The sequence below is a fragment of the Brachyhypopomus gauderio genome, chromosome 11 (assembly GCF_052324685.1).
Source record: "Brachyhypopomus gauderio isolate BG-103 chromosome 11, BGAUD_0.2, whole genome shotgun sequence".
NCBI classification, from domain to species: domain Eukaryota; kingdom Metazoa; phylum Chordata; class Actinopteri; order Gymnotiformes; family Hypopomidae; genus Brachyhypopomus; species Brachyhypopomus gauderio.
Genome location: NC_135221.1, coordinates 7,753,740 through 7,774,047, shown reverse-complemented (window position 1 = coordinate 7,774,047; position 20,308 = coordinate 7,753,740). Strand labels below are relative to the sequence as shown.

The following is a 20,308-nucleotide window of genomic DNA, read 5'->3' as shown; positions in this document are numbered from 1 at the left end:
TCTTATCTAAACGGCCTAAATCACTGTGCTCCATTACTTTATTATAGGGGCTCATATCAGGATTAGTGCCCGGTACATGTGTTCCAGCCTCCTTAATATTCAGTTAAACCTCCGCATATTTCCTGGTGTCGATGTATGGATATTTAAAAAGTTATAGCAAAAATAAACTTCTAGGGTTTCTGCGATATGAAACCTGGTCTAGAGGATTTTCCTTGCACTGTATTCAGTGAGCGTCCGCGTATTTTTTTTTCAAATACCTTCGTAACTTGTCAACTCGGGGAGCCTTTTAAGTATTAATCATACCGTAAATCTGACGATAGTGTCACGTATCGAGGTCAGATTGAGTTAAATTTGCCAATCCTCTGTTTAAAGGAACACGCTCCACTCCCGTCTACACGTTTCCCTCTTCTGGCTTTACCGTCCGTTCCTCCGCCAGACATCACATCCGGGTCACTCGCCAGCGAGCGCGCGCGTGCGTGCGAGCCTGCTCCTCCGCGCGCGCGCACCGCCGCAGCTCCTCTTTTTAGCGAACCGTGCTGCGCTGCCGCACGCGCCACAGCTGACAGTCCGGCGCGTTTGGAACCAGGGAGCGTCGCGCGCGCGTGTGCGCGTGTGTGTGCGTGTGTGCTGGCGCGAGACCGACCCGCCGCGCGCAGGCAGGTATGACGTGCCGCCCAGTAGACGCACGCTGGTAGTGCCGTGCTCGATTCATCAGCGATGTCAAAGAGCCTGAAGAAGAAGAGCCACTGGACCAGCAAAGTCCACGAAGCGGTCCTCACCAGGACCAAGGAGGGCGAGCTGGGCTTCGACTTGAAAGGCGGAGCCGAGAACGGCAATTTCCCCTATTTTGGGGAGGTGAGACAAGGCAAGGTGGCCGCCCAGAGCGGCAAGCTGTCCCAGGACGAGCTGCTGCTGGAGGTCAACGACACGCCGGTGGCGGGGCTCACCACCCGGGATGTTCTGGCCGTGATCAAGCACTGCAAGGACCCGTTCCGCCTGAAGTGCGTGAAGCAAGGTGAGGTGGCGTCACGGGTTCCGTGGGACGTAAACACCAGTGCGTGATGAGTGTGTGTGTGTGGACGCGAGCCCACCGTGCACCCCCCGTGGTGTGTGTGTGTGTGTGTGTCTGACTGGGTCGGCTGCACGTTATATTCCAGCGTGTCGGTATTATGTCATGTAGCACGTAGAGACGATCCCGACCCGAACCCAGCCCGTTATTCCTGCAGTAGGTGGAGCCGGTGGCGCCTGCGTGGCTGTATTTGATGTCATTGTTGGGACGGCGGGGCCCGCAGGGATGCCGTCGGTGGTGTCGGTGTCAGTGTGTTACAACATCATCGTGTCAACCGGTCCGTTTAGGCGGCTGTACGCCTTCGCTAAACGTGGTCCGAGGCGGCCGTGTTCCGTTCTGTTCTGTTTAATTGTGCTGAGAAACGACGAGGAGGGTCTGGCCGTGTGAGATGAGATGGTGTGAGACCACCCGGCGGACCGCACAGATGTGGACGGCACCGCGGCCTCCAGATCCCGGTCTAGACGCGCAGAGCCCGCGGCTGCCTCTATTTCAACATCTTACCATTATGTTGAACTTTTTACCTTTGAACACAAACATTAAAATGAACAATATCCCTCTTTCTCTTTTCGTCTGTCACACACACACACACGTCTGTGTATGCACGTATATATGGAGGTGTAAACTATGCTATGTATAGAAATGGGAGGAAACGCAGTCCAGTTCAGCAACATCAGCACCAAACAAATAAAATGTTAACTGTTAGCAACTAAGATATCTAGTAGTGTCAAAAACATGTTCATAAAGGCTCTCGTAAAAATAAACACAACTCTTGGCCTAATAAAAGCATTTGTGCTTGTCGGTTCTGGTATGCTATGATAAGTAATTGGGCTATGACGTATTGGTGACAAACTCCTGTATCTGTGCTGTGCATGTGCTGTTAGCCCCCAGTTATTGTGGCTTGTTGGTTATTGACAGCTGGAGTTGTTACAATGACCCAGTTACGTGTCTATTTAAATGTGTGAGAATTTGCTCAACTGTGACTGCTTGAATTTACAGTTTACATTTTCATATTGTTCATTGTGTGTATTTGTGATCTAAATGCATTGCAACTGCATATTTATATATAAGCTATGTTAGATGATGCAAGATCTTATTCTCATTCTGCTTTTTCTCATTGTTAGCAGGAGAACCTAAAGCCTAAAGCAGGTTCCATGTGAATATTTACATTCCCATTGGTATGTTTATTTTTTGATTATACCACATTTTCCCAAATTATATAATGTTGCTGTGAGGTTTCAGATGATTATGCAGTATGTCAAACTGACGGAGAAGTTTGATATTTTATTTTTAGTTCATGCTCTTTTAGTTGTGATAGGTTTTCTCCTCATTGCAATAATCCATAGTTTATCCATCAATAATGGCGTCAGTCTGTGCTGACTGCATGGCTGCGAGGCCTTCTCTCTGACACCAGACAGACGTGTGTGGACGGAGCTCTGGGGGTCTCATGAGCTCCATCCACAGCTGGGCTCTTCAGCTCCATGCAGCCACAGTCTTGGGCACTTCCTCCATCCAGAACAGATGGCCCAAAAGTCCTTCTATCCTGCAGGCATTCATTCAGGTCCATCTTGGATACTTGAGATTGTCAAAATGTGTTATCAATCCTTTTACATTACAAATGAGAAAAAAAACTGTCATGATCTATATATCTTTGCTTCTTTTATACATTCCAGATCAGGAAAAAAAAACGGCCGTAATCTCAACAACTTTATATCTTCTGTTTCAAAAATGTCCTATTGCTTCAAGCCACTTGCGTATGTTATGCTTAACAATTCACATTAAGATTCTTCAAAGCTTTATACTTTAAAGCCAAAGTCATTTTAACATAACTTAAAGCACTACTGATGATTAACAAACCTCATTCACTTCAACATTAATAACCATGACTAATGTAGATAAAGTAATTTGTGTGTATTTTCAAACTCACAGGGCAGCCTTTGTTTTCCTTATTGTCACCATCTTTCCCTCTTGATCTACTGTTCTGTAACTCTAGCTGTGTTATTCCTCTTCTCGTGTGTCTCTAAATGCTCATCATATACATCATACGCTGACATGCCTGTGCTCACCACCGAACAGTTTTAGCACAAGCATCAATTTCTTTGCTAACGCTATTTGCGGTTTGGTTTATCAGTGTTGAAGTTTATGGCTTGTTATTGTTTTCCATTAGTTAGTAATGTTAGTTAACAATTTCCCAGTGTTGTAAATAATGGTAGTTAAAGTAACCATAATGTAAAGTGACTTGTCAGATGTCCCTCTAACTGTTGCACTGACATCCTTTGATTTGTGGTTGTTCATGCTGTGTGAGGTCCAGTGGGAGCTGATTTAAACCGATGCTGTGAGGACTGCCAAAGGTCCTTCAGAGGAAGGAGTGGTATGTTCTCACAGCCTGTGCCTCAGCCCTGGCCTTCTTCTGATCCATACATCATATGTAGAACTTCAGGGGAGAGAGGACGTATTTGAAGATCAGTGAACGTGAAATCTGTAGCGTTTGAACATGCTATTTGAATGCCTCGAATACCCGCCGTACATTGGGAATGCAGGCTAAGCTCACCATGTTTCGCAGAAGCCGAGGAGCTTCTGACTGTTCTGACCTGTTTGAACACTGATCATGACGTCCTAACAATCTCCAGTGAGCAACTTGGCTAATTGGTTTCCCCTCTCTCTGTCTCTTTCTCTCAAGAAGTCGATCTGCAGCGAGCATGCCCGCACTCTCTGCCTTCTGAGGAATCATGCATCCGTACTGCTTGATGCTTATTCATTCATAAAAATTGAAAGGTTGTCCTGTAGACAACCATTGTTAGGAGAATCACCAATACAGACCTAATCACCAGCATGGACCTAGGAGGAATAGTAGGTTGTCATAAGCTACAATTACGTTCAAAATATTGGTCCTTGGAGGCGAGTGTCTCCCCATTCTCTAAAAGAGCTATCAATCTGACAACCATTGGTTGCTGTTGGTGTGATGATTATAACCTGCCTACATGCATAATGGGACAGACTGATTGCAATCAACCAGACGAGCTTGCAAAGGGCAGTTCAGCCAGCAGAGTAAAGCTTAGATTGATGTTAGTAGCGTGACTCCAATGTTAATATACTCACAGCCAATCAGGTGTGAGCAGCTTCTCATGGCCTGTGCAGAGCAGTCGTGGTTGTGGAGAGAGCAGCTGGGGCATCGCTCTACAATCACACCGACTTTCCTTATTAGAGTATTACCACCTGTCAGGAGCCTGTTCAGTCTGCTGGATCACAGCAAGGCTTATTGCATGAAATGTTTTTTTTTTTTACTCAATTTTGTACATTCTCTGGTACATTATCTACAGTAAAGCCCAGGAGTATGCAAGCCTGTAGAGCAATCAATTATTCAGGATGTTGGGTTTGATGGTGCAATGTGTAGAAAAACACAACTTGTCATCTGTTATGGAGGTCACCTTTAAGTTCATCTTCATGCAGCTCCGGTCGTCAGCAGCCCCCCCTGCCCGCACACTTGCACCTCGGGGATCTGTCTCCCCGCGTTTGGCTCGCAACAAGCGGCCATTTAATTTACCTCAGCGTGCAATCGGGATCGTCACGTGAGAAGAGCTCAAATGGATCTCTGTTTCAAATGGAGCCCACTTTCATTAACTTTAATGCGCGAGTGGAGTGCCGTGCGCACGACCGCCGTTCCACTTTGTCACTCGACTGGTAATTGGTCGCGGTGCAGGCAGACCACGGAACAGAGCAGCCGCATGCCAGACATTCTCCAGTACTCGTCTTTCACTCTTCTGACCACTACTAACACCCCACACGTTGACTTTACTGCCATGGACGGAGTACAGAGAGTACTAGTGCTTGCTACAAACTCTCTTTCTGTTCTTCCTCTCAGACGATGTGGCACATGGGGCCACTGTCGTGGATGGCAGCTTTTGGCAGGCCGAGTTGTTCTTGTGGTCAGCTCGAAGACTCTTGACCTTAGCCGTCATGCCATCAGCGGGATGCCCACAAGGCACTTTGGGTTAATGTGTCCACTAAACGGGAAATGCAAAACAGACTTCAGGAGCAAGACTGATTTCTAAGGTTGTCATAATGTCGTATGGGCAGTTGTTTCTTAACGTCGTTCCATTATTCAGCACTTGTGCCCACACCATCCCTGTGTAGAGACTTGTGTCTGAATCGGAGAGGTCTAGTCTGTTTGTGATGAACTAGCTTTGCCTAGCAGCAAGGATAACTGCACCACAACAGTGGTTACCAAGGCTCTGGTTGGCATGGCGTAGCCTTTTATGAGGGTTTAGAATTTAGCTTTGTTCAGTGAAAGCCAATGCTTGGCCAGTACAATCCAAAATGTATTCCCCAGAGCACGTTCACCTTGAGAATATTTACCTGGTTTTGTTTTGTTTTTTGTTGTTGCTGACCGTGTGTGGTGGTTGACTATGTTGTTTTTTTTGGCCATGTGCCTGCTTGCATTACTGAAAATGAGCTGGATTATTGTCCAGTACTGTGTGTAGTTCAGCATGGCACCCTCGCTGGTTATTGAAATTGAAACGTGTTGCTTGATTAAGGTCATGAGTTGTTTGTTTAGGGTTTGTTTTTGTGATTCAGTCCATTTATGAAATGGCATAAAATACAACACACACATGAAATAAACACAGTTATGTATTTTTGCCTGCGTTCTTGATGACACACATTTCTCATACCACCTAATGTAGATTTAGGTATAGATTTAGGTATAGAAAACATAGTATAGATTTTTATTTAACTGTATAGATATTAAAAGTGTTCTTTTAAAGTAAAATTTGTCCTTTCTATAAGACACTTTAACTATACGTTTGAAAATTATATCTCACAATTGATTAGGATAAATGATTGTGTCAGTGATTTGATTAATTTGTTTGTTGATTTTTTTCAAATGATCTTGGGAAAGATTGAACATGTTCGTTGTTGAACATATATTTGATATGAGGCTATCGGGATGTTTAAAGGGGGAAAGGAGAGAATTATAAAAAAAAGGTTGTAAAAAAAGGTTATTAGTGCTGCAATATGACCACTGCTTCTCAAATACAACTGGTTTAATCTGTTTGTCCTGGTTTAGTCATCTGACCACTGTGCTCTTTATCTGGTTTAGTCTGTGTGGCCTGGTTCAGATATATGACTAGCGCTTCTCAAACACCACTAGACTAATCCATGTGGCCCGGTTCAGCCATCTGACCAGGACGTCTCAAAAACATCTGGTTTAATCTGTATGTCTTTGTTTAGCCACCTGACAACTGTGTCCATAATCTGGTTTAATCTGTGTGGCCTGGTTCAGCCATCTGAACAGTGCTTCTCAAACACTGCTGGCTTAATCCATGTGGCCTGGTTTAGCCATATGAACAATGTTTCTCAAACACCGCTGGCTTAATCTGTGTGGCCCAGTTTGGCCATCTGGTTCAGCCATCTGACCAGTGCATCTGAACGGAGCCTGCAACACGAGGTGCCCGCGGCTTTTTCTTACAGAGTGGTAAAACCTTGGGAGTTTTGCACACATGTGCAGTAAAGAAGTCAGACCTAGGTTTGTACTGAAGAGAAGATCATTTTAAGGATCATTAGTCAGCCCATGGTTCAATGTGTTGGAATTTCAAGCCTATAGTTCATATAGACATGCAGTGTGCATGCAAGCACAGCACTTCTTATGGCACAGGGCTTTGAAAAAGTGATTTTTATACCAAATCGATTTGATTTGATCTCCTTGGTAAATCATCTAAGTTGATCATTAGACCAGTAAGATTTCATTTCAGCCAGCTCCCCTGCATAAGTCAAACAAGGTGTCACACTGATCCATGCAGATGAACCGATCTGTTTCTTCCTGATAGGCATTGACCTGAATGTGTTATTGTGTTTGGTTTAATCAGAAGAACATAAATCCCTGTAGTCGTTTGTATCCAGGAAAGCAGGGCTATTTCGATGCACCCTACGGAAGTGCTGTTGAACATGTCTCCACCAACACTGTCTATGTGGGGACACCTTATTCTTATCACTGGTGGCTAAAATTGTCCTCCTGGAGTAGACCTGAGTGAAATCTTCACGTCTGTGCTCACCCACTCCAGCTCCTCACAGATCCCGTTGTTACCTTGATCAGTGAAAACATTAAAGCGTTTGCATGGACGACGTGCACCATTCTGCCCCTCAACACCTTCACGCAATACCTGAGTGTAGAAAAACAGGTGAAACAGGAAGTTAATCTGTTGAGACATGTTCAAGTGTGCCCTGGACAAGCTGCAACTCTGCGTTGCGACTAGTGAGATCACAGCAGTACTTCAGTTCTGGTTCTCAAGAGTTATTAAACTTGAAATTGAAATTAAAATGGTCAAAAGCACTTTAGAATTCTGGGATATTGTGAATAAAAGAGGACTGTTAAAATACACTGCGTTCTAGAGCACGCTGCTGAAAGGGTTAAAGACGAACCATTTTTCTTAGCTCACGCCCAGACGCATTAGACACCATGTTGACACCAAAGCCGCCAGCAGATTCATGCTTAATTATTCAAATTATGCACTACCTCATTAGCCACCTTTTCATTCACCATTAAGTTATTACTTATTAATGTACTGCGATACCATATATTAAAACAGATATAGAGATAGTTGCAGCTATGTGTTATTACAGTTCATTACATATAGCAGGGTGCTTATAGAGAACGGGAACGTCACCATTCCAGCTTTAGACCATGGAGATCCAGCTGGGATCACTATGGCTTCACAGCGTTTACTGCCCGACTTACTCTAAAACATCTACCTGAGAAGCTCCGTGTAGCCTTCGTTTTCTGGACCAGTTTAGATCATATATATCGTCACCGGTTTTCCGGGTTTCTAGGACCGAAGTTGTGCATCCCAGATTGAACGTTTCCTCTAGCTTTAACGAACCTCAGTCAAGTTGCAGAGTTAAGTGCTGAAATATTCAGGAGCTGAATTATGCGCATTAGTGCAGCAGCTGCCTGGAGTTTGACACCCTGACACGAGCCGTTCTGATGGAAGCCGTTCTTTATTCAACTCACTGCAGTCTGTGTACCAAGTGGGTATGTCGAGCTTTTCTTGTAGTTTTGGGACTACAAGAGAGAGAGCCGGACTGGGAGGATGGCCACTCTCGTTCTGGTCCAGATACTGTGCTGGGTTTGGTTCGGAGGGGCACAGTGAGAGACGCAACCGTGGTTATTCTCTGTGGAACCAGAACCTCAAATCAAATGTGTCTCTGCTTTGATCTCGGCGTCCCTGACTGCAGCCACTACAGGGATGTAAGACGGGGAAGGAGGCTGTGTGCATCACTGTGCCTCTCTGTGGCTGTTTATATGCGTGTGTGTGGGGGGGGGGTGCATGGGTGAATTAGTGTGTGTATAAAATATTAATCAGATGCACGGCTTGACCTGTTGTAGGAGTGAGTGGCCAAGAAGGGCTTATCGATTAGGTGACATCACACCTCCCGTCTCCTCGCTGCACACGCAGCCTAACGTAACGCGTCCCTGGAGTCTGATTCAGCCGCGAACACTTTGCTGTCCAGCAGCTTTCCGAGGGAGGAAAAACTTTCAGCGGATCAATAACATGCTTTCCTGTTTGGTCGTCTTCCACGAGGGCAAGAGTATCAGCCATGATTATGCTGTCAGAAAGACAAGCTCGGAATTCTGTGGAAGGTTTTATTCACCCCTCCACTGTTTACCAACATCAATATGGAGCCATATTCCAGCACCTCGCAGAAGGTTTGGATACAAACTGTTTTATGGCAGGAATGAAAGTAGGGATTGATTTCTGAGTTTTACATGGCAAATCTTTGTGCCTCTATCTCCTTTCCGATCTAGTGAAGCCTCATAGTGTATGTGTCTGCCTAGTTCCAGCAAAGGATTATGGTGTGTGTGTGTGTGTGTGTGTGTGTGTGTGTGTGTGCGCGCTAGTTTCCCTAGCACTGACGTCAAGACTCTGACTCTTCCTTTCCATATTGTAAAATGTTTTCAGACTTGTTTTCTGTTTCTGTTCTTCTTCATTTACTCCCATGTTCTGAGTTACTGCATTTGTGATATTATGTGACAGTTTCTGCTGTGTTTTCATGTTGTGTGTGTGAGTTCATAGTTTTGGTAAAGACAGTTTACAACCATTGAGAGATTTTGGATGCACATTTCCCTCTCGTGGTTTGTGTTCTTGATCATGCTGTTGTTCCCACCATCAGTCACTGTTAACTAGTAGTGAGCTGGGGCCTACCATAGGACTACACTAGGAATACCATAGGACTACCCTAGGACTACACTAGGACTTCCCAAAGACTAACCTAGACCCTAGGGCTACCCTAGGACTACCCTAGGGCTACCCAAGGACTACCCTAGGACTACAGTCAGCCTTTCTTAACCATTTTTAAATTCAGTACTTCATATTTCTCCAGAGGGTCAAGGAATCTGTCAGCACAGGTTTGGATATGCCCCTTATGTGACTGCACAGAATATTTTGCTTTAAAAATGGTAAGAAGACATTTTCAGCATTCCTGCTAAAACCCCCGTAACTGCTAGCAGACATGCACGAGTGATCAGAGGCTAACTAATCTGGCCACACTTTCCCAGAAAGCACTGTGGTGCTACGCTAATCTCAGTGGTTCAAAGCAAAGCTCCGTCTGCCATCTTTCACTGATCTTTGTGTGGTAAGTCTGCAGAGAAATGGCACCCCTGTCTGACGCAGGGTCTTTGCATGTTTGGAACCAGGTCTAGAATTTCAATACACATGCCAAGGTCACTGTGGCATGTTTGTTTCACTGTGTGCCATTAGTGTGTGTAATAGGTTAGGCTTCTCAGACACCACTACCATTTAAAGGGAGTCCCTAAGTGGAGATTGTGTGCTGAGTGTGTTGAGTTTGTGCTAACGATCTCCATAAGCCTCCCTGACTCTCTTGGTACCTCAGAAGCTTGTGATGTCCAGCCGAGCACGTGAAGCATCTCCTTAAAGTTGTAGGACACTCATTAAGATTCCTCCATGAATCCTAATATTTGATCTGATCTACAGCTAATCTCTAATAATTTTATTTTGAAAAGAATGTTTTATAGTGCTATTACTCTAATTATTGAGCTAATTTGGGTTTTTAACAATCATTGTTTAAATGTCGCACGCAGACATTCTGTTGATACATTTCTCGATACGACGTGGAATCCTTTGAGCCCCCGATAACTGCAACCCCTCCAGGTCCTGAGGCAGTAAAACGACACCATAACATGGTCCTGTATCCACCACACATCACAGCTGTTTGGCTTATTTGAAGAAAAATATAGAGAGAGATTTTCTGGATACAGTAATGTTTATTTCATTTGTCAACAGAACTGAGTGTGTGTTGTGAAACAACCAGGGTGTCTTTACCAAATTTGAAACCTTCAGGAGAGCAGGTCGTTCCTGCTGTAGTCATTTCCCACGAACAGCACTGCTGTGCAGTTTTCTAAGGTAGACACAAAAGCAGTTATTGTCGAGCAAGGCCTGCACATCTAAGCTGTCACCCTGTGGTGCTTCGACACTTGTTTGAAGATTCTACAAGGTGTACACGCAGTAATCACTGTAGGGCACCTACTCCTAGAGAGACTTGCAGTGGTAGGGCCCCTACTCCTAGAGAGACTTGCAGTGGTAGGGCCCCTACTCCTAGAGAGACTTGCAGTGGTAGGGCACCTACTCCTAGAGAGACTTGCAGTGGTAGGGCCCCTACTCCTAGAGAGACTTGCAGTGGTAGGGCACCTACTCCTAGAGAGACTTGCAGTGGTAGGGCCCCTACTCCTAGAGAGACTTGCAGTGGTAGGGCCCCTACTCCTAGAGAGACTTGCAGTGGTAGGGCACCTACTCCTAGAGAGACTTGCAGTGGTAGGGCCCCTACTCCTAGAGAGACTTGCAGTGGTAGGGCACCTACTCCTAGAGAGACTTGCAGTGGTAGGGCCCCTACTCCTAGAGAGACTTGCAGTGGTAGGGCCCCTACTCCTAGAGAGACTTGCAGTGGTAGGGCCCCTACTCCTAGAGAGACTTGCAGTGGTAGGGCCCCTACTCCTAGAGAGACTTGCAGTGGTAGGGCACCTACTCCTAGAGAGACTTGCAGTGGTAGGGCCACTACTCACCTACTCCTGTCTCCCCTAGAGAGTTGCAGTGCTGCTGGATGTGTAAGATGTCTGCCTGGCTGTTGTAATCCTTTCTGGCTTTAGGAACCACAGCATCTCCTTTTCTGTCCTCTGACGTTTCCTATGTTGTATTCAGTAAACAATGCTGCAGTCTTTTGTGTTAAAGAGCAGGTAACCAAAATGTATGTTGTTAATATGGCAGAGAAGGTCAATCCACTTTACCTTATAGATCTATAATAACAAATTACTCATTAGAAATTAGTGCTCATCCCTTCAAGAGGCTAATAACCTGGAGGACACTCCCAGACAGGAGCAGTCAAAATTTTGCTAATCACTTTGTTAGATGTAGTTTAACGTTTCTATCTAACGTTCTATCTATCTAGTTTTCTAACGTAACTATCTTCCTTGCAGTGTGTGGTGCACCATTGGTGATGAGGCACAATGTAATTTATTCAACTAGCATGGTCTGCTTTTCACAGTACAAACAAAACGTTTTTTTTACTGTTCAGAACTTGCCAACGTGAACCGCTATTAGGAAACCAGCGGGCATATTTATTCCCTGTTTGTCTAGCTAGTAGTGTAACATAAATTTCAGAAGATCAACAATTTCCCTGACAGTGCGGTCAAGCACTGGAGAAATGCCTGTTATAACCATACGAAGAAGGAATCTGTCGGAGTTTTTCATATAGGTGAATACGTCAGCACTGTCAAAATGCACATGAAGAGGAGCTTCATGCTAATTCACATTTAACACTGATTGTTAATCTCGGCTACAACTAATTACAATACAACTAAATACAAGTGCAGAGTACAAAATTGGAGTAATATTTTGTCAGTTTGCAACAGATTAGCTTGCAAGACAGCAGGCCTGTAGGACCTGAGGGAGTGTTTTCAGCATTAAGATTTTGATCATATTCGGTTTCCTTTTCAGATGTTTGGTTGTACACTTATTAAATAATGTGCAGTGCTGGTGTTTCAGTAGAGCTAAGCTTGCCTGGGTGTCTTTTTTAAGTAACAACCTTGATTGTTCAGACATTTTTTTCAGTAAATAAATGGTACATTTAAATGTTGCAGGTTGTTTGTTAAATACATCAAGTTTCATTTTCTTATTTGTGACTCGAGTTACCACACAGACATGATGAGCTAGAATTGATTGCCTTGACCCCTTTGTGTAAGATGTGCAGCAAATGAGATCAACTGTCCCCAATTCCACAGAGAAATTGTGCCAAATTGAGAGGTCACTGCAGAACTTATGACAACAGGGACGTACTGCGACAAGTAAAATATAGGGCCCTCAAAGTAAAATATAGGGCCCTTAAAACGCATACATATTGTTTTTATGTGCTGGACATATTGTTATGTTTCATGGTGTTCCAAAACTATCAAGCTTTTAACAGTATACACAGGTCTCATTTGAGCAGTGTTACTTTTGTTACAATGTGATTTTAATATAACACATCATGATTGATGCAGCAGTTATTTATGTGTTTGACAAAAGTGTTAAAATTCTTTTAAAGTTCTTTTCATTTCTGCCTTATGGACTTTTCTCTTTGCATGGGACCTGACTACACTGACTCTCCCATTTAAATGTTTATACTGTACTTACAAGCATGAAGTTTCATCACAAAATGATGTGCCATAGTTGCCACTTAAAACCCAGCAAATCTACTTGTGCAGAGTGTGATTTTTCCAGTGATCACTGACCCTTCCTGTCTTCAGACCTGACACTGATATCTTAACAAGGTCACCAAGGTCAACTAGTGCCATCTAACATCATCTGGTGTGAACAAGCTGGCCTTTTTGGTGGTGTGTCTGAAAGCATCTGTATCACAGTCGCGCGCGCGCGCACACACATGCACGTAAACACACACACACACACACACACACACACACACACACACACACACACACACACACACACACACACACACACACACACACAGAGCAGTTTCTCAACCAGCAGACAGGGGGTGCTATAGGACCTTGCTATCTCTTAGGCCAATCAGAATACAGGCATCATTGTGATGGGGTGCTCGCTGGCAGAGCTTTCTCAACACTATTGTTTCCCGACTCTCGACGATTCTCCATCTCCCTCTCCCTCTTTCTCCTTCTCCATCTGTCTCTCTCTCTCTCTCTCTCTCTCTCTCTCTCTCTCTCTCTCTCTCTCTCTTTCTCTCTCACACACACACACACACGCTCTCTCGCTCCGGTCCTGTCTCGCCGTCTCTCTCTCTCCCCCTCTGGTTAAATTAAACGCACAGAGGGGGGGAACTCCGCCGCGGCTGCTTCCGTTGATGCGAGCGGGATCAGATCTGCCTAAATCATGGAGGAGGTCTTCCAGTGAAAAGGGGGAGACGGGATATTTTCGGCGGAGGGGAGCGGTGAGTACAACGCGCTCGACAGCAACTGCTGGATGTACAGTGAGCTACAGTAGTTTTGGGGTTGAGGCCGAGGAAGAGGAGGAGGAGGAAGGGGGGGATGATGGTTCTAATTACGGATAAGGATCAGCGCAGGATGGATGTGTAATTTCCATTCAAGGAAACCAGCTCCGGGTGATTCTCTGCGCTCCATTGTCTCTCTCATTGTGTTGGCTTCGTGTGATGGCATGTTGAGTGTCTGCTCCTCTGTAACAGCTGTACAAACGTGATCATTCAGCCCCCCTTACCCCCCCCCCCCCACCTCCACCCCCGTGTGACAGTCACAATGTCAAAGCAGTGCAGGATGGATAGACCGAGTACCTCTGCTGTGTCACAGATTCGCTAATTGTGGGACGTGGGTGAGATCGCTGCTGTACTTTGGGGAGAAAGCAGATCGTGTGTGTCTCAGTCCGCTCGAGATGTCGGGAACGCCGGTTTTATCTTTTGTTCAGCCGAGTGCTTGTGTGCGTGGTGGTCACATGTGCGTGAACATGTTCTGGGTAGCAGCAGACACCGCCACGCTGCGCGCCGGTGGGAGATGATCTGAGCTGTCTGTCACGTCGTAGCGGGTCATGTTCTGTAAGTGGCGAACGGTCAAGGTTGTGACCGGGAGAGGGAGACAGGAGCAAGCAGCCCCATCATCTGTGGTGCCAGACATGGAGAAGAATCATCTTAGTTCTCCATTCAACATATTAAAAACAGCAGGTGGTATCTCCTTCTCTCTCGCTCCATCTGCCCTTTGCTGAAAATGTAAGACACAAGTAGTTATTAGAAGAAGGCACGTTATTAGGAACCTATGTATACGTACTTTTTTTGCAGTATTGACCCCTTTTTAAGATATTTTACAGCAGACATACTACTCTGCTCCCTAGCCACGGTTCAGTTATGGTATTAAGGCTGACTGTACTAAGATCTCTACAACTCATCTAAGTCAGTTAATCGCTTTATCACTAATACTAAAGAACCTCCTTAAGATTTTGCAAATAACACTTTGGGAATGTATGAACAATATTTGGTTTCTGAAGGTTTGGATGAAGCGCTCTGTAGTCATAGAACCGACGCTCCGAAGTAGTTTTGTTCCTCATTCTTACTGATTGCTTGAAACTAGACAGATAGAAATATTTTGTCTAAGGGGATTCTGGTCTCATTCAGACAACTGAGCATTATATATGTGGTTTTTGCAGGAGGTGTTGTGGATAAGGATCTTCGCCATTACCTTAACCTGCGATTTCAAAAAGGATCAGTGGACCACGAGCTCCAGCAGATCATAAGGGATAATCTCTACCTCCGCACCGTGCCCTGTGAGTAACCCTGGGTGATCTATTGCACTTAACCCGTCTGCTGTCAGTCAATAGAATAAGTGTCATTTTTATGCATCTTTAAATTTTATTGAAATAATCAGGGTTGTGAAACTGAGCTCAAATTGGCATACTGATTTTGCATCTGTAACTTTTTGTTTGGCATTTCATGAGTATTTTGAAGGCTCTTCAAAAAAAATTCCCAAGGCATGCCAGACACAACATCATTAAAAATGATGTTTGGGTTTCAGTATAACTGTATCAGTGCCCGTGTTGATGAGGATGTCATTATATTAATGTAATGCTTTCAGCTGGATGAAAAGAATGAATGTTTGGGTGTTGCCTCAATGTGTTGCAAGCTGAGTGAGTCACATATTTTGCATAGATAAACAAGAACCTTTTGTAAAGGTTTAGGATGTTTGATCTTGAACTTATACCTGCAGGTAGATCAAATTCATTCGGAGCAGTTGCTCCCATTACATAGTAATTAATTAGGAGCACAATGGACTTACCTATTTTCTTTGGGTAAGTATATTTTTCAGTGGTGACATTAAAGCCATTAATCTGCTTATCTGTACCTACTGTTTCTTTTAGTGCCTCGGGTTGTGTCTTATTTTTCCCCTGCCTGACCTCAAAAAACACTGGACTGGCGTGGTATTCCAACTACTTCTTAGTTTTCAGGCACATAGGTGAATGGTTCTGCTGCGCTGGTATTACGTGACAATGACGTGGTGACATGGGGGTTGACAAACAAATCTTGCATGTTTGCTGGTGCCGTGACCCGGATAACATCTGGCAATCCATCCATGGATGAAAGAGAGAGATGAAGTTTTAAACTTCCTAGCAGCTGCTCTGAACCAGAGCGAAGCGTCATGACTGATCGTCATGGCGATCGTGTTGTCTCTGGTGCGGAGACGCAGTCCTGCGGTCGTCGCCCTCCCGTACTCTTCCTCTGTCTGCCAGCACCTTGCTCTTCTCTTCCCCTCCTTGGCTTCAGTTTACTCGTTTCTTCCCTTCTTCCGTCCTGCTCTCCCCTCTCCTCCTCTGCCTGCGCCTCCCCTCCTCTCTCTCTCTCTCTCTCTCTCTCTCTCTCTCTCTCTCTCTCTGTCTCAGCCTGTGGTTTCCAAGGCAACCACCATCTCTTCTCCGGGCCTGCCGACAGATTCCCCTCCCCCCCTCCACGGCACAAAACACATCACAATTACAGAGTGGCTGGCTAAAACGATGCTTTTGATTTATTCCTGTGCCGCATCGTCATGAGCATACAGTTCTGGAGGTATTCCTCATGTACAGAGTCATTAATGTAGCTGAACAGCCTGCCAGGAGATATAGAGGAGGAGAGATGGGAAGAGATAGCACATAGTAATTCTCCAACTGTGCTTTAGACATAGTGTGCATACTTGGAGAGGAACGGAAAGTCTGATTGGGGGGCGGATCTTGCTGGGTGATTAAAAACATGTTGGATTAAGGTTTGATTGTGTTATATCACAATCCCAAAGGGGAAAAAAGACAAAGAACCGCTTCACTTTCTGTGTCACCAGTAATTAAAGCTGTATGAAGTCTGTGTGGATTTGTAGCAGTGTTTCAGGTCACATGACACTTTGCTGGATTGGAACAGGCAGGAATTTCTGTTTATTTCCTTTCAGCGTATGACAGAATTTGTTCTCCCACAGCCTTATCTCTTGTGGTCATAAGCCATAATTATGATGATTATGACATCTCAGACCTGGGTAAAATCTCATAGGGTGGCCTGTTTCATTAAAAAACCCTGTATTTAGAGTATTAAAACTTTAGTGTATTAAACAACTGACACAAGCTATTGTGGATTATGCACAAACACTGTTAGACTACTTCATTCACATACATAATGTTCACATACATAATATGCACAGACTCACACACATACAAACACCTATAGACACAGCTGCAACCCCCCCCCCCAAGGGCCTGTCCCTCCACAGGTTACCAACAGCCATGATTCCCTTGTGGCCCACAGTTCATTTAGATCAGCACGCTGTCCTCCCGTCTGTGTCCTAGCTGAGGACAAACACACTGCATTTACCCACCACGTAGCCCAATAAGCAGCCAATCACGGCGGCCCGCTGATGTATTGCTACTGAGACATCTAGGGCTGCTGGGTACTGGAAAACAGGGCAAAATGAAGACGAGGAAAGACCAACAAGGTGGTAAGGAGGCCGGCGCCATGCAGGCAAAGATTCTAGAATATTCTAGAAGTTTCAGGCTGTTTTGGAGTTTTCCTTTAGCTTGCCAGTACAATGTTGTGTGCTTCAGCTGAGAGTGGCCTTGACTTCCTGCAGCACCACTGATCTGACGTAGCCCCTCCCTTTCGGAGGAGGAGATGGAGCGTTTCAGCACAATGGCCGTCATAGCCTGCGTCTGAGGGCCATAACTGCGCTGGCGTGACTCAGAGGAGAAAGACCCAGCTGCCTTGAGCCGTGTGGAGCAGGTCAAACCCTCCTGTACAGATCCTGCTCCAGATGTACAGACATCACCATGGGACTAGTTGGAGGAGAGGAGGGGGAGAGGGTTGCAGGCAGGGACAAACGCAGGCTGTGGCTTTGTTATAGGAACCTATTCATTTATACTATCCTCCAATTAAGGTAATTTAATCAGTTCTTTGCCAGCTCTAAGTCATTGTTGTATTTCATTCAACATTTTATTTGTTTCTGTCTGGCAAACATGTCACTGTGTTTTATTATCATTAAGTAAACAAAAAAATAAACAAAAAATGTAAACATGCAAGCTTTTCAAGCCATGGAATTGCTAGCAATAGTTCTGCTAGCCATGAACAAGACATGCTCCAAAATACTCGAAATGGAATGTTTTCAGTACAATAATAATAACAATAATAATAAACTAAAGAGAAATTTTGTTTTCTGAGAAACATAATACATTTTAAACGGTGTGTGTAAGCGCAGACGTGTTCAGCAGCAGCATTATAGCATTATGTCTGTATATTGCATCAAATGTCACTTTGTTTTGTTCGGTTGCAAATTTGAGTGAACTAAATAATCCGGGACTAAAATGTAACAATATATCATTTTCGTTTTTGACCAAAGGAACTGAACTACAAGTGCGAACAAATACGAACCCTGATATTCATATTTGAGTATTTTTAGAACATTCACATAGTTCCTGGGCCGTTACAGGTCTTATTGTTGTCCTGGTGGTTCATTCGATAACGTGCCATCCCAGTCTCCTAACCAATTGTAATTTTGTTACCTTTACAGGACATTTTATGACTATCTGGATATAGTCCCAAAGCTGATGTTTCTGCAGGGATAATGAGGCACGCCTTCTTCAGTTGTCATGCACAGTGATGATTCTGGAGTCTGTTGGGGTCTCACATTCACAGGGTCCCCCTTAGGGCACTCACGTCTCATACCATCTTTGCAAACTTTGCACATTGCTACTGCTGAGGTTTAAAGTTAGTCAGCCCTCGGGGGCCCCCCATTGGCCTGGGGCCCCAAGCATTTGTTTGCCTTGCCTGGTGGCAACAGCATACATACATGAGTGCATACATAACATGAGTGGCTACTTGGGAAAGGAATTGTGGGAACACGGTATGCTCAATAAAATGTAAAACTCTCATCCCTTTGACCACTGGCGAATATGGAGGAGTGTCTGCTACTCTCTGTCTGCTACTCTGCAATGTCTTACAGGTCTGTCAGATGCTAGAGGCGCCTTCAAAAGAATAAAAAATGAATGGAAGTGAATGGACCTAAACAAAAATGAACTTCACTTCTCATCCCGTATCCAGGATCATCATTTATTTGGGTGTGTCCATCTGCCCAAAACCCATTTGGTGTAGAAACAAGGACATTTTTTTGATATTTTTACTGTAATACATACTTCTACTTTCCAAAATGATAAAGGTCGTGGCCGAGTGGTGAGAAGCAAATTTTTTGTTTTTAGAAATTCATTCCATTGAACATGTTCCATTGACTCTCTCGTGGGCGCCTTCTGGTGGTTTGCAGTTATTGTTTGATATAATGGGAGGAACAGGAAGTGGCAGGACCCTCAGAAACCAGCTGTTGTATAAAGTTTAAAATTTTAGCGAAATAGCTTGCTGTTCTGCTATCTACACAGCTAGCAGTGAAAGCAAATATAAAATGCTGAGATTAAAGTCATAGAAGTGATTTATTGAAGCCTTTGCCAGGTCAGTGTAATTTTGTTCATCAGTGTTTATTTCTGAAAGACTGAAGATAAATCAAACCATGACATCCATATACAACGATGTGATCAAACATGACTATTTCACCTTCTGGACTTTCTCTAATCATTGTCTACTTAGCTCCATGACAGCGTTTCAAAATGCATTTCAGGACTTGATACTGAAACAGAAGGTTTGAGCCTCTGCAGCTAGCACCTCTCTTCAGAATAGCAGCAGGGATTTCCTCAAGGCCAGATGGGGAGGGGAAATGTGGGGGTGAACAGGGGGTTAATTACCTAGCTAAGCAAATGAAACGGCCATTGACGCTTCAACTGAAGTTAGTCACATATTTTTTTTACTTTGTTCACCATTGTTTTTTCGCCTATAATGGAAACGTTGTCGATTCACTGTGTTTTTGAGGCACGTTCTTGCAGTAGTAGCGAACGTCTAACACGCTTCAGTTAGTATAGTACAGTTAGTACAGTATAGTACAGCACTGGACCCCCTCAACCCCTGCCTAAAACCCCCACTGCTGGTGCTAGTGGAACAACAAAGCCTTAGATACTGTAGATTGATTAGTAGTCCTGTCCATTGTGACCTGAGCTCTGATTTCTAGTTTTATAAACTATGTTGATTAGTTAGTACTGTCACTGGCTCATCTATCTGGAACACCATTATGATTGATTAGAAGTTCAAATACGTAACGCATTTTAAAATATTGCCTTATTTCCTCTTCCTGAAATTTAATTTTCATTTAATTTTTAGAAACTTAATGAATGACTGTTAAAGTTTTATGTTTTGACTTTTTGACTGTTGATTGAACTCATTCAGTGAGTCGTTTCCTAACACCCAGCTGCTGTGTGAAATTAGCCGAGTGTTTGTAGTGCAGGTGCCAGACATGCTTTAGTGATGGTGTTCCTGACCCTGACGTAGGTGGCCGGTCCTTCTACACAGTGGGTGGTGTAGGGTGAGCTGTAGGGTGGTGTAGGGTGAGGTGTAGGGTGAATGCTGTAGGGCACTTGCATTATGCATTTCGTTGTTTGTCCCTGGCGCTCTGTCAGACACACAGAGCTGCGTCCACTTGGACAGAGACACCTGAGTCACAGATGCAGCATGCGAGGACAGAACGACCTGTCTCCACAGCTTGAAAATAAGCATGATTTATGCTGCATGTTGTGTTTCTGATGTGCAGTGGCTTGTTTAATCCTTCACGGATGAATGAATACCAAATATGAATATTTCAGTCCAAGCAGTCCGGATTGTTTTAAAAGTGAATTATTT

General features: G+C 44.4%; 1 protein-coding gene across 12 annotated transcripts in view; it reads left to right on the top strand.

Moving 5' to 3' along the window:
- The first annotated feature begins 457 nt into the window (after positions 1 to 457).
- magi2b (membrane associated guanylate kinase, WW and PDZ domain containing 2b) overlaps positions 458 to 20,308 on the top strand; it is a 71,663-nt gene continuing 51,812 nt past the window's right edge. For 6 of the 12 annotated variants that reach the window (XM_077021602.1, XM_077021601.1, XM_077021603.1 and 3 more), the window contains exons 1-2: positions 459 to 1,015; positions 14,740 to 14,856. In XM_077021602.1, coding sequence (XP_076877717.1) covers positions 718 to 1,015; positions 14,740 to 14,856 — 415 coding nt within the window. In that variant the 5' untranslated portion in view covers positions 459 to 717. Of the gene's footprint in view, positions 1,016 to 13,136; positions 13,520 to 14,739; positions 14,857 to 20,308 lie in introns of those variants that run through there. The other 6 variants (XM_077021598.1, XM_077021595.1, XM_077021593.1 and 3 more) reach the window with 2 other exon arrangements.